Consider the following 18,731-nt stretch of genomic DNA (forward strand, 5'->3'; position numbering starts at 1 on the left):
ATTCTTTCACTATCCGTAATATTATTAGCCAAAAATGGTTCTTTACTCACTAAACACCAAGAAACTTGATACTTTAGGATCATATATACTTAAAGCACCTAAAATTTCCACATACTCCACCATCTTTACGACTGGCGCAACATTTCCATGCGGCAGCGCTGGGAGGGCCTATTTGTGATGTATCAACTTTTAAACTACTATTTTAACTGTTGTTAACACTACTTTTACTAGTTTTTTTGCACTATTGACGGGGAAAATATGGATTTATTAAAACCACAGCTTAAAATCACTACACCGTATACTTCTGGAAAACCGAAGGAACCAATTAATGAACTCATTGTACTGGAGATAGTATTGAGCCGTCTTCCCATGCTTACCAAACAAAGTAATATTCTTGTAATATTCTTTGTAACCATCTACAATTTTCCTCAGTATTTCAGGTAACTCAATTTGGTATCCAACAATATTTAAAACTTGACCTTTCAAAATCTGTAAAAGTTCATGCAGCATCTTAGGAATTGATATGCTGAGACAAATAGTGCTCTAAGTGAAGAATTTGATGCGCAGCAGATGTCAATGCATGGAGACGCTTGCAGCGATTAAAATGCTTGCTGTCATGTCATCAGAAAGCTATTGCTTGAACCTCCTGCTAAAACCTCTGCTTGAACCAAAACGTCGACTAACCCACTACCATCTATACAGCCTGTCCAGGACAACCCTGGACATAAAAGATTAACATTTTTTAATACCGTGGGTTTGACCATTACGACGCAAAACGGCTCTAAAATTCGGAAATTTAAAATTTCGCATCAAGCGATCGCTGATGGGGGTAGTTGATCAAAAAAATTGAATTAAACATTTTATTGTTTAACATAATTGGTATTTGAGTTAGCTAGACAACCTGGTTCTGATGTATCAATAAAAATATTATCTAGCATATATTATTTATTATAATTAAATAACAAATGAGGGTAATCATAGACTATTCTAAATGTGGTGCTTTTTATGAGCACGGAAAGAAAGAGTTTTAAGATTGAATCCCGATTTATTGTTATTATTTTATGTTATTATTGATAGGGCATCACGGGCTTTAAAAGTGAGTACTGCTACCCTATGCCGAAAGGGCTGGAATTTAAGCTGACGACTCCTATCTCACCAACATTTCTAAGAAAATGTCTGTTATACTTACCAGATACAGAGACAAGAGATTTATACTTGGAGTATGAATGAACGATGGGTGAATCTACTTACCACTACAACTACTTAATGGTCATTGTTGACTTAGGTCACAAATAGAGTCTAATCTGTAGTTCTAAAAAAAATGTTCAATAAAAGGACCGTAAAAAATATAGTTAATAGTGGAAAAAACGCTATATTATCCACGGTTTAGACATCTTTTATTGACCTTATATCTTAAATCTTTCGTCGCTTTGCTCCTCGGGATTTAATTTTGACGTACTGTCAATAAAAGCTTCTGTCTAAACCTTAGTTAATACTATGCTATTATAGCTTGCTACCCTTGACAACGCGCGATAATGTAAGTTCCCCGGAAAACGGTAACTTTTCGTTGAGGTTTGGAAGCGAAAAATGCATCATTATTGAATGTTCGTAGAAATAAAATATTTATACCGTAAGCAAAAGTTAGATCGCCTAAAAGAAGATCAGGATAAATGTCCATTAGCAATATCAGTACTGCAAGAACATTGTTTCTCTCAAGACTGCATGATTTTTTCATTGTAAACACTCTAAAGGCCCATTGCAAACTCCTGAAATAAAATATACAACATTAAAGTATAGGTACATGATGATGGATAGCTGGATAGATAATTGTTCATTTATTCAAAACCCAAATGATGAGCGTAGAACAGTGTCACAGAATACAAAAGCAAATTTCATGAAAATAATTCAAACATAATAAAAACGCTAATTAAAATTATAATACAAATAACTAAAATAGGTCACAAGATTTACGGATAACAATTCAACGTCTCCATGTCATTATTAAAAAAATCGTCAAGAAGATAACTAAATACATCTTTTGAAAATAAGATGTTACGTACGAAATAGAGTTTTCGTCCGTAACTCGTTTGGTTTGTGTTTTTAATGTCCGTGGGCCTAGTCTCACTAGTAGACCGATTCCGATCGCTTAAATCCTCCAATTGCACTTTGTGCACATTTTGTTGTAAATGTGGGTGCGTGACCTGATAAGTTATCAGGTGCCGTAGTCACGTGATTAGTTTCGATTTTTGTCGGGGAAGCGTCGGTTTGTTTCTTTGTGTCAGGTGCCATGTGGCCTATTTAATCACTCCACTTTGTGATATCGGTCTCTTTACCACTACAGCACCCGAACTGCCGACATCTGACCTTTTTTCTGAGCGGTGTGGCGCGTGTGTGACTTTAAATTTTTAATCCGTGATCATCTGGCCGAATTACAGGTAAATTGGTTTTATTGTTGGTTCTTTTGAATTATTTTGTATCGGCCCAATTTTCCAACACAGCATTGTGTTCGGCCCAACCAGACATCCAAAGACTTTCCAACCGGAGATCCAAAGACTTTCCAACCGGAGATCCAAAGACTTTCCAACCGGGGATTCAAAGACTTTCCGACCGGAGATTTAAGGGCTTTCTGACCGGAAATCTGAGGGCTTTCCGACCACAGATCTGAGGGTTTTCTGACCGGAGATCTAAGGGTTTTCTCGACCAAAGAACTTTTCAATCGGGGATTGAAGGAGCCTGACCGGGACTGCTTTGCCCAGAGTTTTCCGGACCATCCCACGTGTTGGAAAAGCCGACCAGCGGCCACAGAGTTTCAGAAGGTCAGAGTTGAACCACCACAATTCCTTACTTGACTTAGTTTTTTTTTTTAGTTTATATTAGTTTGCTTTAAACAATTTCAACACTTGTCATTACCTCTGGTCACCATTTTGGTTGCCGGAACAAGTGTTGAAGCTGTTTGTTTGTTTTCCCTGGTGTTCTGCTGTTTTCTGCCTTAGGTACCTGTCACCACTCTCTGGACCCCATTTCCTACCTGGAAATCAGCGGTGGCCACTACTGACTACTGGGGAGAGGATACTGGAGGTTCCAGGACCCGAACATCGTCTTTGAGAACTGGTAAGGGCAGTTATAGTTTGGTACTGGGAAAACTTTTCCTGTTTTTTTTTAATTTAATTTCAAATTTCACTTCAATTGTTTTTTTTATTTTCTCGGCAACTTTTTGTAAATTCTATAAATAGGTATTTTGTAAATTGTAAATATTGTAGTTTCGTTTTTTTTTTAATTTGTAATATTACACGTGTGCATATACAAATAACGGTTCGTTTGATTTCCTGCAGTATATCCAAGTGTGTTCATTTATAGCCAATTATGAACTCATGCAATTAATCCACGACCTTGAGCAATCTAAATTAAAAATGTTGAAATCTCATTAACGTGAGGTTTCATCATAACAAAGATTAGAAGCAAAACAAACATAACACACTCCATAATGTACAAACAAGTGACAGTCAAAATTTGGTTACATACAAATACAGGCTTCCATGACTCCACCAGACTCATAGAAAATATGTTTCGAATACAACGCTACTGCCAAATAAATACCCTGTTTATATCTCTGGAGTTACCCCAGAAAATCAAGCCATATCTGATTCTAGAGTCAATGTAGCCATGATAAGCAGTCAACGCTGCTTCGATTCCCACTCTCACAATCCTTAGCGCATAACAATAGCGACTCAGGCTGGCAGCAGCCTCTTCAACATGCACTCAGAAGTCTAAGCGGTTATCAATGTTAATACCCAAAAAAATAATGTTTTACTGATCATGGAACAATGGTCAAATGGAACTCAATGCAATAAAAGAGAGGGTTTTCCATTTAAAATAATACAGCTCTACCAAGCCACAATTTTCTGCGACACCCTGTATAGTACTGACAGTATCCGCAAGAGTTCAGATTCAGGACACTACATATAATTCCTTCGCGAAAAGCTTTATGTGACATTGACGATACGATACTTGATAGCTGATCACAAGGTATCAAAAAGTTGTTCTGATGACTGGTCATTTGACCACTTATCAAGTGATGCGTTCCAGCAGACTGACCAATGTCGGTCACTACAAGCATGCGTGCAAATATTTCTTATCAGCCTCATATCCAGACGGTCACCACAAGTTAAGGCCAATTGCTCGCTGATCGACCCGGGGACCAGCAAGTAAACCTTGATTATGGCGAGGAAGAAGAGACAGGCCGCTACAAGCTATAATCGCAAACTATCCCTACCAGAACACATTCTCCAAGGAATAACTTCAGAGATCGGTATTCTAGTCGATCTTCAGTGCCTCTCTTTGTCATCTTTTAAGCTTGCCGGAAACCTCATTACGTTAACTATGCTGACTATATAGGGTGTCCCACGGCGAAAGACATCGATTGATATTGGAAAAAGTATAAATAGAGAGTTTTGAAAATTTGGCATGATACTGATGTGGGCATGCCCAATCTAACTAAAATATTTTCAAGATGGTTGCACTTCCGTTTATACCGGAAGTCGATCACAACTTTCTTATTTTAAATAGAACACCCTATATATATTATTACATATTTGGATTCCTCACAAAATTCTGACCAACTTTTGTGTAGAATGCCCTATGCCTATCTCTAGCCGTTTTTGAAATATTTCATGTTTTTCCAAAAAAGTGAGAGTTGCAACGCTCAACATATTTTTGTACTCTGTCAAAACCTTAATTCATTTTGCAATAAAACTTTGGGTTATTGTAAATAAAGGATCGTTTTATTAAACTGAGGGTGCGTAATAACTCATTTGTATACAGGGTCGTCAAAAAAAAATCATAAACTTGCCACTTAAAAAAATGAAAAATCTCAAGTTTTTTAAATAGAAACCCAAATTTTTTATGACGGAACCATTTTGAGCATTAAAAATTACTATACGTTTCAATTTACTTGCCTATACCTAAATCCAACCCATTTCGTTTTATTTGAGAATTAACCTTTTTTTTATTAGGCTGCATGGTTGGGATTAGCTGGTACTCTAGTTGGCCATGCTTTTGACACCCGGTGATATTGGAGACCTGCAGGGCATGTTAATAACACTAGTTTTGAGTGTTTTGACAACTGCAAATATGCCGTCGCGGTTACGTTATTCAAACCAAGATTACTTAAATCTGTAATTATTTACGGAGAATGTGATAAAGTTGTGAGTAGAACATGTGAGGTATTTGCCGCTCAACCTCTTTTAATTGTTGCACTAATTTAAATGAAAAATTGTGAAATTTATGTTTTTTCAGTATCCTCTGAATTGAACTTTTGGATATGCCTGATTCTACGGAAACTTGTCTTATTGACGAAGTTGGATTTGCAATAAAATAGCCCAAAATTGCAATTTCTACAATTGTATTGTTAGGGATTGGTTTTGTCCCGTATTCTGAATTTTCAATTATTTGCTTGACAGCTTTTGGTGATGGCTTTGGTTTTTCTGGATAACGAGAGGCAAATACCTAACATGTTTTACTCACAACTTTTCTACTCATCACATTCTCCGTAAATAATAAACAGATTTAAGTAATCTTGGTTTGAATAACGTAACCGCGACGGCATATTTGCAGTTGTCAAAACACTAAAAACTAGTGTTATTAACATGCTCTGCAGGTCTCCAATATCACCGTGTGTCAAAAGCATGACCAACTAGATTACCAGCTAATCCCAACCATGCAGCCTAATAAAAAAAAGGTTAATTCTCAAATAAAACGAAATGGGTTGGATTTATGTATAGGCAGGTAAATTGAAACGTATAGTAATTTTTAATGCTCAAAATGATTCCGACATAAAAAATGTGGGTTTCTATTTAAAAAACTTGAGATTTTTCATTTTTTTAAGTTGCAAGTTTATGATTTTTTTTTGACGACCCTGTATACAAATGAGTCATTACGCACCCTCAGTTTAATAAAACGATCCTTTATTTACAATAACCCAAAGTTTCATTGCAAAATAAATTAAGGTTTTGACAGAGTACAAAAATATGTTGAGCGTTGCAACTGTCACTTTTTTGGAAAAACATCAAATATTTCGAAAACGGCTAGAGATAGGCATAGGGCATTGTACACATTAGTTGGTCAGAATTTTGTGAGGAATCCAAATATGTAATAATATATAGGGTGTTCTATTTAAAATAAGAAAGTTGTGATCGACTTCCGGTATAAACGGAAGTAGAACCATCTTGAAAATATTTTAGTTAGATTGGGCATGCCCACATCAGTATCCTGCCAAATTTTCAAAACTCTCCTATTTATACTTTTTCCAATATCAATCGATGTCTTTCGTCGTGGGACACCCTGCATTGAGTACTGGGTGTGCAACGTAATTAGTAACACGGGTGTGTCTTTTATTTTTTGCGGCGGTGCGATTTATTTTATTAAAAAACGCTTCGGATAAAAGTTGTAGGTAGATTTTTGGCTGAGCCGTAATACGGCGAAACCGATTAGAGGATTGGGATTGATAAACAAAAAACAAAACCTCACCATTTTTAACCAACCATATCGGTGTTTACCAAATGATGCGACGTCAATGGTGATTCTCCTAGATTTTGAGATGCCATTTGCACGTTCTAACTCATAGAGTTCAGTACAAATGTCACCCGATGTGGCACAACTACTAACGACTTGTTTAGTTTTGCGAAACTCGCGTGCAGAATTTGATAGTTCTTCGCACGCATATGAGTGCAGAAGGAAAAACTTTATTCTGCACTAGTGCTGAAAATACTTTTTTCCGCACTTATTTTTTAATTCAAGTTCAATGCATTATACTACCAAATAGGCGTCATGTGACATTGTGTCAGTGATGTTATGAATTTATCATAGTTAATTAACTTGTCCGTGAAACTCATTCATGCTCTCAAATTTTAAAAGAATTCTATTGGCCATTCATTCTTCGAAACTTTTGAGTTACATTGTATATTACGTGTAACAACAAACTGGTTCTGTCACGTGCTTTTATGTTATGTCAACCGAAGTAAACATATCAATTACTAAACGTGAAGTACTGTACTGAAACTAATCAGTTTGAGTGTTATTTGCTCCCAAAATAATTGTCATTGGACTCATCAGATGAACAACTTCTTGAATTCATCGTATCAACCGGAACAATCAATAAAAGTTTGGATTTATTACTGTCAAAATCAATAGGACGCTACAACAAGGAATATGATTTATTTCAAATTGGTGTAATGAGAACCAGGTGAAAAGCTTGAAGGAGGAACTGCTCCTTGTGTTGAAGAGTACTACGAAGCTAGAAATAATTTAGATTTAGCCAGCTATTACAAGCTAACTTTTTTTTTTATATGAATTATTATTTTAAAAAACAAGGAGAGCAAAACACAAAGTCAAACAGCAAAAAAGTCTGATGATGGCTTAGGCCGAAACCGGTACCAATTAAATTATAGTGGCAACGACTTATTTCGACGTTATTTCTTATGTGTAAACCAGGTGGAAAGATGAAAGTTACCTGCTTTTACTTTCCACCCGGGTGAATGTCAATATCCGTTTTGTCATATCTGCGCTTACTTTTTATAGTTAAGAGACTGTGCCGCCACCTCTGCAACAGCTCGCAGCTCAGGTGATGATGAGTAACATCTGCGTATTCAGAAATCTCCATGTTAAAAGCACTTTAAGAAACGTTTCAGCTCAAAATACTAAAGATGGAATAGCACAATAATGACGTTGTCAAGATTGTAAACAAATCACCAGTCGTTTATTATGGTTGAAGTCATAACTACTCGTGCACCTATACTACCTTATTGTTAGAGACTATTAGCAATCAATATTTTAACTGAATGATTTATTAAAAGTTCGATGAGATTTTGATATTTGGTTGAAAATAAAATAGTATACAAACCACGGTAGAAAGTTTAATTTCTGTCTCGAGATAAAGTTCACTAAAACTACTACTAAAAAACTACCTGATCTCTCGACAGAAATCAAACACTTTCCACCTGAGAATGTAATATACTATTACACGCTTCTACGCAAAAAGTAGCTGTAGAAGAACATCAAGAAGTATGAACCGCACATATACAGGGTGTCTCCCGAAGTAAGGGATATAGTTTGACTGACAATAATGTCAAAAAATTTTTGATATTATTGTAGTTTTCGGCACAATAACACTATTAAATTTAAAAAAATCATACCTTGTAAGGAACGACGTATTGAAATTTTGTCAATTTTGTCCCTTACCTCGCGGGACACCCTCTATAAACAAACCGAGCGGACGAAGAGTCAGTTCACTTTGGTATTGAACGAGTTGTGGAATAATAGCGGTGCGAAGCAAAGCAGCACAAAGTGATCTAAGTAACTTGAGTGGTTTAAAAGTGCACTCTAGTGTTGTAAACTGTCGTGTAATTATTAAATAAAGTGTGTTGAGTATATTCCAAGTCTAACTTATCAAAAAGAACCCCGTAAACCGTGTGCTTTGATAATAGCAACACACCGAGGTGGGAAGAATTTCATTACTGTCGAGAGATGAGTAAGTTAGCCGAGACGCGAAGCGTCGAGGTTTAGCTTTGATCTCGAGACAGGAATGAAACTTCCTACCGAGGTTTGTATAGTATATTATTTACAACCATCATATTTCTGAAATAGAAAAGTTATCCGGGCTTATAAGCCGTGGTCTTATCTTATAACTTTTGTATTTCAGTTTTCTCCGGCCGTGAAAGCCTTCATAGTCATCATATTTCTGTAAAAATGTATAAATCATTGTTTCGTTCTGAAGATATCTAAAATATTACATATAACAAAAAATTACCAAGCAGGCATTTTTCTCAGAATAATCAAGCAGGTATATTGTTACCGTAGCTATGTGGTAAACAACTGTCACCAATATAAATAAATGTCAGATAAAGTCGGATCGATATTCAGTTCGCGACTAATAAATTGAGAAAAATGTCCTCCGATGAAGAATTGGTGGATTGTACCCCGCCAGAAATACGACAGGCTGCTGACGCAGCAGCACACGGTTTGGTGCCAAAGTAAGCATCGCTACCTAAAAGCTATTGAATTATATAGGAAGTGGTGCGAAAAAAAAAAAGGTGAAAAATACCAGTTCTGAAAGTGTACTTTTAGCATATTTTGGAGAACAATCCAGACAAAAGAAGCCGTCCACTTTGTGGGCAATGTACAGTATTGTTACGATTTTCCCGTGGGTTGACACAAAGTCAATTTAACTCAACAATTAATAAATTTATTAACACTTCAAAACACTCCGTACAACAATTAATTGCGGCGCCCGGCCAGATATTGCGGCGCTTCGATTCCATCCCGAATCGAGTGCTCGTTCAGAAGTATCGAGCATAGTAGGCCCAAACCGTAACAGTATTATACGAACGATGCTACAAATTGAAGAAAAAACTGATACTTCGAAACATGCAAAACTGCTGGGCTTCCTAAAACGACAAAATGTGGGGTTCAGGCCCAAGAAATAGAACGTATTTTCCAGGAAAAATATAGAGGTTTTTTTAAACAAAGCTCCAAATAATCTTCTAATAAAGGTAAGATATTTGTGATCTTTAAATAGGTATTTAAAAAAAATTGTCTTTGAGCTTATACAAGTGCACAGTTATTATGGTATTATATTGTTACGGTTTGGGCCTACTATGCTCGATACTTACTGAACGAGCACTCGATTTGGGATGGATCCGATGCGCCGCAAGATCTGGCCGGGCGCGTGTTAAAGTAGGCCACCGTTAGAACGCGATACACCGAGAAGCATATCGATGTTCGACGCAAATCGCGAAGCGTTTTGCGGTGGTTCTAGAACGTGGTTATCGAATATAAAAAAAGCGGTTTCGACGGTGGAGAGTAGTGGATTTGGAACGCGGTGAAGTTTAAAGAGTAGAATAATTGTGGAATTGTAGTAGTGTTTTTGGTAGGTGAGTTAATTATTGTACGGAGTGTTTTGAAGTGTAAATAAATTTATTTCTTGTTGAGTTAAATTGACTTTGTGTAAACCCACGGGAAAACCGTAACAATATTTTTCTTATTGTTTTAGGTCGCATTAATAATAGGTGTATCTGGAGCTTGTCGGACGGACGAATTAGTGAAAATGAAAACAAAAGCTAATTTTTCCCAAAATATTGCAACTTTTTTGAATTTGTAGAACTCGAAAGGCTTTACAGACCACGCTCTAAGAAAAACCGCCCCTACGTTACTTGCCAACAGTGGTGCAAATGTACTCCAATTAAAAAGGCTGGGAGGATGAAAATCTAGTACTGTGGCAGAAGGTTATGTGGATAGCTCAATGGGGAATAAAATCAAAACTGGCGCTATGCGGTCTCAACGTGCCGTGTTTTCTGAAGCTGTTGCAGTTCACAAACCTCAGTCATTCATCAGCAAATTAATTTGTCGACCAAAGAGACAACTGTTGGAGACGCCAGCGCTGGTATTGGCCTAAAGATTTCTATAAATACTTACAATAATTCAAATTCGAGTCGAGGTGAACTTTATCCCGAGACAGTAATTAAACTTTCTACCGTAGTTTGTATACTATTTTATTTTCAACCATTTATCAAAATCTCATCGAACTTTTAATAAATCATTCAGTTGAAATATTGATTGCTAATAGTCTCTAACAATAAGGTAGTATAGGTACGAGTAGTTATGACTTCAACCATAATAAACGAATGGTGATTTGTTGACAATCTTGACAACGTCATTATTGTGCTATTCTGTGTTTAATATTTTGAGCTGAAATGTTTCTTAAAGTGCTATTAAGATGGAGATTTCTGAAGACGCAGATGTTACTCATCATCACCTGAGCTGCGAGCTGTTGCAGAGGTGGCGGCACAGTCTCTTAACTATAAAAAGTAAGCCCAGATATGACAAAACGCATATTGACATTGGCACCCGGGTAGAAAGTAAAAGCAGGTAATTTTCATCTTTCCACCTGGTTTACACATAAGAAATAACGTTATTACATAACTGGTTGAAAATAAAAACATTTTCTTTATTGCTCTTTAACTGCCTTATACAGGATGTGAAAGAAGTGCGTGAAAAAAGTAAAAAATTCAAGTAGTCTCCAATTGACCAATAATTTTCTTGGTTAACCTGGTTAAAAATAAAACAAATTACAGCTTGATAGCCGGATATGTTCTCTGTAACTTTTATCTGAAACGTTTTTCCATTAAATGTAATATAAATACTAAGCACATATATTTCAAATTCAGGTTTTCCTAAACAGGCTGTATATCGCACAGGTCTCTGACATTCTTTATGATATAGTGACTGGCTAATACTTACCATAAAGTGAATTTTGACGGGGCACGCATCAGATTTATGTCCGCTTGAGTTATGAGAGGTAACAGTATATTAAAGATGGTTTTGGATTTATATATTTGTTCCTTTCCCGTAGGCATTCGAGGTTTAATAGATGGAAATCTTGATGCCCATGTGGGTTCTAACCGCACGATAATGCTGCTAACTACGTTTTTTCTTAATAAGGTTTCACCTGTAAAAATATAAATCGTTATTTTTGTATATATATGGCGGCGGTCAGAATAGTTGGCCAAGAAAACCCTTCATTTGAAGAAAATGTCGGTGCATTTTTCCAAAAATTAATTGATTTTTTGAAACATTTTGTAAACATATCATATGATCGTAGGTAGCTAATGAATGGAGCTATGACATGACGTTGAGCGCGCACTGTTAAGTTGTCCCGTTTGGCGGCTAGAGGGCGTCAAATTTTATTGACCTTTTTACGGACATTTTGCTAAATCTCTAGAGAAGGAGCAGTGTGAGCAGTGTGAAATTTGTACTATGTATTTCCCTCAAAGAGACGCTTTTTTTTTATTAAATATAACATTTTTCCGTACAATTCACCGGTCGACCTTAAAAAATTTAAAAAAAAACGGATTTTTTTATAGGAGGTACCCCAAATTTTTTTACAAAATGATTGAATTTTGAAAATCATCTTCAACTGCCATTAGTAGTTTAGGGTAATGATAGATATGTAAGGTAAAGTGTCATTTGTTAAAATGTCATTTTTTATGGGTGGCATGTCTTGAAAACTGCCAAAAATGCCATAAATTCAAGTTTGGTGACAAAACGGCGGCAGTTACAGCAAAACCGACACCGGATTACTTTTCTTCATGCCAAAATTAGTAAAAATGACCACCTTGACAGGTTTAAATTCAACATGGCGGTGGTCAGTATAGTATCCTGGAAAATAGTTTCATTTGTGCTAAAATTTGGTGTTTTTTTTTTAAAAAAAGGTTAATCTAACTTACACTTTACGTTATAGAAAAAATAAAACTTAAAAAACCTGAAGTTTTCTAAATGATAACCTCTCACTTGGAAACATAAAAGTAAGTACGTTGATTTGCTCTTAAAGTGCTCGTAAATTTCTAATTAACCTTAAAATAAAAATAATGAGTAAAAGTGAGTGATGAAGTTTTTCATTTAAAAAAAAATAATTGAAAGTAGTGCAGTCTAAATAATCGCGTTGGACAGATCCTGTCAAGTTATGTTCATAAAACTTCTCATAAATTCAAGGCCAACTTATTGAAGTAAAATTAGTTTTTATTGAATTATTTCGTCATATATGGAGCAAACCACAAGTTGTTCTACATCACTGAAATCAGAATTAAACGTAATATTTTGACGTTTAAAAATGTAATATGTCGCCCATAAGAAAAAAGAAAGTTGATGATGACTGCCGACAGACAAAATGTCGGGCGTCAAATACGAAACCGTCCTCGTATAGCTGATAAAAAGTGGTAATGAATAGTTATTTGTATACCTAGGCCGTGAAATGGTGTTTTTTCGGCCGAAAGAAAGTTTGGCGTCCGATGCCGTCTTATGGGCCGAGGACAACAATCTTGAGGACGAAAATAGTATATTATAAACCTAGAGACTAAAGTCGTTCTTTTAATCCCGCACACATACAATTCGCTAAGGGATTAAAAGACACTTTAGTCTCGAGGTTTATATACTATTTTATGCACTTTAGAATGCGAGAAACTAAAAATAAAAAAAATTACAAAACTAACAGTGGTTACAACGGTACTCTCGTATTACTGATAGTTGTTATTGATTATTGTTGGCATGGTGGATTCACTTAAAATTACTTCTCTTTTATCCCTCAAGTGCACTTTTAATTCCTAAAGTGCATAAAATTATTTCACGGCCGAGGTGTACAGGGTGCTGCATTTTCGATGGTTTTACGGGGTACAGAGAAAACGGTAACAACGCTTTTTTTCTAATTACCAAGATTAACGTTTACAAATTTATATGTTTTAATACACCGTTGAAGAAGTAAGAATCAACAGAATTAAATGAACTAAAAATATATAGGGTGTTCTATTTAAAAAAATATAACTTACTGTCATATGTCAGAAACTAAACGTAATAAAAAAAAACTGACTACGCCATTGGATTCTACGTAAAAACTTCTACCGGAAACCGTTTTTCCTTTTTTGATAACTTTAATAGCAAATGAAATACAGAGGAGGTTCTAAAATGACCAATTTTCAAAAGCCACCCGTATCTTTGAAACAAAAGAAGTTTGCGCAGCCCACTCTTCGCCAGTCATCTCAGCTCAGAAAAAGAGATCGGAACACGTATGCTACTTTTTTCCTATCTATTACCGTTTTCTCGGTACCCCGTAAAACCATCGAAAATGCAGCACCCTGTACACAACATTTTTTGTTCAAACGATATTTATTTAGAAATTCTTAATTTTTGATGAATAAAATGAGAAGGGTCTAGCAATCACGGTGACGTTTATCGTTAAGTTTGCTGGTTATGCATTGTTGATGTGACGTTAAATAATAGACTGACTCTTGTCAGAAATATTTTCCATTTTTTCATTTACGCAAAAATGAAATTGGGAGACGAAGATTGCTGTACTGATATGGATGGGTGTACTGCTGTAATTGGTGCACACAGTGGTCACATAGAGAAATCGTAACCAGCAAGCAATAATAAGCGTAGATGGTGACATAGTGATTGTTAATTTACTTTTTCCCTGTATTTTTTTTTCGGACTTAGGGCCGTAAAAGTGCATTTTACGGCCGCTAAACTGTACGTGAAGTGAGTACTTCACGTCCGTTTGAACAAAAAATATTTCAAAAACTTTTCAAATAAGGTTATAAATAAATAAAAACAAAAAATCAAAAGTTCAATACTAGGAAAATCGTAATTTTTAAAACGGTATTTGGTTTTACTTTAAATTGAGCAACTTTGCCCCAATTAAAATTTTCTCGTATCTCTTATACTTTCCGAGATCCCAATCGTGAGGGTCGAATTTGAATTACTCTGTATACATCTGAATCATTCTGACTTTATGATTTCTATTTTCAGTGTAAATTTTGTAAATTATTTTCAAGTAGTCTATAATTAACCAACACTTTTTTTTATTTGTTTCAGCATAAGAATATTTTGGTTAGGTCAATATCTCGGGACGTTGATAGGCGTTTTTCGATTAACGTCCCGTGTCTCAAAAAATATTGATTTATCGAAAAATACAACATTGCAATAAGTATTATTCTAATTCTAATCAAATTTTTCTTCAAAAATTTTTTTTTTTTGGTTTGAAGTTACTGCATCCGTTTTTTTATGCTTCTAAACAGGAACATATTTCAGGATCTGTGTATTTACTAACTACATAGAGACACCTGCTTATAGTGAATTATTGTAAATCTTTCTCACACATCTTGACTCACTTAACCTGACTTTAGTTCTTAAAATTTATGGTCTTAATTTGCTTGCATTTCTTGAACGGATCTCAGCTTATTCGGTACGCTTGCATTTCTTGAAACATCTTCATGCAGTGTTGCCAAGTCTAAATATTTAATGGCGGTAGAATAATCAGTCAAAAACCGGTAGATGACGGTAGATCAAAACAAATTCATTCATTTTACATTATTATACAGGGTATCTTACTATCTGCTATTAAAACCGTACTTCAAAAATACAGATTTTTCATTTTTTCATTAATAATTGTTTTTTTAAGTTTTGACATTAGTGCCAGATATCACGTGATTTTAAAGAATAATTTAGCTAGGCAGTCACGTGCCATTCTCAAAAATCATAAATCTCAAAAACAGTCTTTATATCGAATACTGCAAGAAAACGTCTCTAAACCTTGATTTTTGCAACTTTAGAGCATGGTTTGATTGTTTTGCCGTTAGTGACAGCTGTCACGTGATTTTTAAACACTTTTTAGCTATACGGTCACGTAATAATTGTTAAAATAACTGTCAGAATTCTCAGAAACACGTTTTATATCAAATACTGCAAGAAAACGTTTCTAAATCCTGATTTTTGCAACTTTAGAGCATGGTTTGACGTTATTGACAGTTGTCGCGTGATATTAGAAGACTATTTAGCTAGACTATGAAGTGACAATTGTCAAAATAACTGTTAAATCTCAGAAAATCGTCTTGTTTCGAAAACTGTGTTAAAATGTAATTCTTGCAAATTCTAGTAAAATGTGACAGATATCACGTGGTTTTAGAGATTAATTTGGAGTAGGAAAATGACTGTTTCAAGCGCATTTTTAGAGTTCTTATTAAATTTCCCATTCAATAAACTGAAAAAGTATATAAAAAGTTTCACAACCAACATAATGGCAATAACGTAGGTAAAAACGGTAGATTATATACAAAAAACAGGAGAAGAACTACAAAACGGTAGATATACCGTTTTAACGGTATACTTGGCAACATTGTCTTCATGAGCTGTTTCACTGTCTCGTCCAATTTTGCGCTTTGTGATCTACTACTCCCAGCCATTCAACAGTCCACTTCTTGTAGTTCGATCGGTTTCTTCCTGTCCTGTGATTCGTCTGAACTCCTGGACCATCAATCACGATCTAATACCACCAACGAGTATCGTCGCACTCGGCAAAACACACCACTTTGAAGTTTCACTTCACACTGTAGTTCAGGTTGTATTTACAAACACGACTGCTAATTACCGTCTAGCTTCATAATCTGAGAACTTCAACTTCAAACAACAATTACATCTACATCGACAACCATGGTCCAGCGTTTTTTATATGCTTTTTCAGTTAATTATCAAAAGATTTGAGAAAATAAACAAAATTTAATTTTTTTGTCATCCTTCAAATTATAGCATGTATTCCTATTTTTCACAAACATTTGAACCACGAGGTTAAATACAGAGTAACGACAAACAACTCAAAATCTTTCGTAGAAATACTTACGCACTGTTTCTGAATCATTGGCAAGTATTTCAATGATGTCTAGTAATTCATCATAAAAATCAAGATCCACTTTCGTTAACAGTTCCACAATTACATTGGCCAGCTGGCTGGATTCAGCTTTCTGCAGCCTCACCTCAAGAGAAAGGTAAAATTTCTCATTATAGCTTTTCGTTAGCATATTGTAAACAGCTTTTGTGATATTGTGTTGATACTCCGACTTGTAGAGCCACGTCAATAAATAGCCTGTTAAACAAAGTAAAGCAATATGTACATTTCTTTATTTAAATAGGTAAATAATTTATTACCAAGCCAAGAGAAGTATTCTTGGATATCGAGTGTATGACGAATCAAATCGGATTCCCTGCTAAGTATTGGTGGATATGAGCAAATATGAAGCAAATTATTAAGTGGTTCGCAAAAGCCTGGTTCCGTTAAAGATTTAAGACGTATCAATTCAAAAAGGCACATTACATCCGTCAAATCTTGAACAAGCTGAAAGATGTTGTTAAGGAAATACCCTGAATAGAAATAAACTTTCACCTAACAACAACCACCTAAACAATATTAAAAGTGTTAATATCAATTTTAACGATTTTATGTTTCACCTATACGTTATGAATACACAATACCTTGGAAACGCTGTAGGTTATAGTGTTCATAACAACCTGAGGGCATCATAAGGGGGCGTTATCATAACGCCCGCTTATAACGCTCTAAAACCTTTTTTAATATTAGCAATGGTTTCACTGACTGACAGGGCTATCAAAGTCACATCATTCAGGTAAAATAAACACTAAACAACATATCGAAGATTCGAAGCAAATCGCGAAGCGTTTCGCGGTCATTCTAGAACGTGGTTTGTGAATATAAAAGAAGCGGCGTCGACGAGAGTAGAGTAGTGTAGTAGTGAAGTAGTGAATTTGGGAACGCGGTAAAGTTTAAATAGCGGAGTAATTGTGGAATTGTAGTAGTGTTTTTTTAGTTGCTGTGTTAATTATTGTACGGAGTGTTTTGAAGTGTAAATAAATTTATTAATTGTTGAGTTAAATTGACTTTGTGTGAACCCACGGGGAAAATTGTAACAATATATTATTAAGTGAAATCAAAACTCAGAGTCGATCTCCACAAATATTTATTAAAAAGGTTGTTAATTGCCTAACATGTTTCGGGTGTATTCAGACACCCATCTTCAGAGGCTTAACTAGATCACTAGTCTGCTGACTGTCATTCTAAAAGGGGGGACAGTTGAACCCAAATGTACCAAGGTGGTTTTTTATTCTGCACGGGGGAAAAAACCTTGATCAAAAACCCAGTTCTGGTACAGAGGTGACAGGTTGCTCCGTTTTTTATTCTCGAAGGGGAAAAAAACTTAATCAAAACCCAGTGTTGATGTCAAAAAGTGAAGTTACTAGCTACGTTTTTTATTCTTTAAGGGGGAAAAAACTTAATCAAAACCCGAAGAAGTTGAATGATGTAAAAACTGCATGTCTATCTAAGGAGACCAAATGGACACGAAAGGGACGTCACACAACAAAAAACCGCGGTGGACACTCACAAGTTCAACATTTAACAAATTAAAATGAGGGCGACTTTCCCTTTGTCACTGTGGAGGTGTGACCGTGCAGGGCAACATGGCTTGGGTGCAGCAGGACATGGAGTGACTCCTTACCTTAGGTTTTGATTAAGTTTTTTCCCCCTTAAAGAATAAAAAACGTAGCTAGTAACTTCACTTTTTGACATCAACACTGGGTTTTGATTAAGTTTTTTTCCCCTTCGAGAATAAAAAACGGAGCAACCTGTCACCTCTGTACCAGAACTGGGTTTTTGATCAAGGTTTTTTCCCCCGTGCAGAATAAAAAACCACCTTGGTACATTTGGGTTCAACTGTCCCCCCTTTTAGAATGACAGTCAGCAGACTAGTGATCTAGTTAAGCCTCTGAAGATGGGTGTCTGAATACACCCGAAACATGTTAGGCAATTAACAACCTTTTTAATAAATATTTGTGGAGATCGACTCTGAGTTTTGATTTCACTTACACTCACTACTCCACTGTGTGCATATGGACTACTACTTTTCGAATATATTATTAGTCTCTCTGATGACACTTTCACTCCTTAGGTAGTGAAAGTGATATTTTTATCTCTCAAATGAGGAAGGAACATTTTATTTTCTATAGGGGTCGTTGAAAAATGAATTTACTAAAGCTCAAAATATACAAAATTGAAAATATTTATTATCATTAACGGAAATGACGGAATGACATTTTTTAATAAAGGATTTGTAATTCCAAGGAATTTATCTCGATTAACTTTCAATCTTAAGTAATAAGTTAAACGACATTTAAATTTTCTATATAATCGGGATAGTTTAGGAGTGAAAACAGTTACCATTTATTTTCAAATATCAGCTAAACTTTCCTAAATAAGATAATCTAAGACAGATATGATTTTATTAATATTTATCGTGCGCCTCTGTTCAGCGTGTCACGTGATTTCTGTTGACGAAGAAGTC

General features: G+C 35.4%; 1 protein-coding gene across 2 annotated transcripts in view; it reads right to left on the reverse strand.

The window, feature by feature from the left end:
* The window catches only part of LOC145728886 (cilia- and flagella-associated protein 69-like), a 47,382-nt gene that overhangs the window by 24,549 nt on the left and 4,102 nt on the right, over nt 1–18,731 (reverse strand). For both annotated transcript variants that reach the window (XM_081979402.1, XM_081979403.1), the window contains 4 exons: nt 16,525–16,711; nt 16,220–16,462; nt 11,293–11,500; nt 1,630–1,766 (listed from right to left, as the gene is read on the reverse strand). In XM_081979402.1, coding sequence (XP_081835528.1) covers nt 1,630–1,766; nt 11,293–11,500; nt 16,220–16,462; nt 16,525–16,711 — 775 coding nt within the window. The remainder of the gene's footprint in view (nt 1–1,629; nt 1,767–11,292; nt 11,501–16,219; nt 16,463–16,524; nt 16,712–18,731) is intronic.

Source organism: Ips typographus, linkage group LG5, assembly GCF_016097725.1.
Source record: "Ips typographus isolate SLU linkage group LG5, UJ_Ityp_2.0, whole genome shotgun sequence".
NCBI classification, from domain to species: domain Eukaryota; kingdom Metazoa; phylum Arthropoda; class Insecta; order Coleoptera; family Curculionidae; genus Ips; species Ips typographus.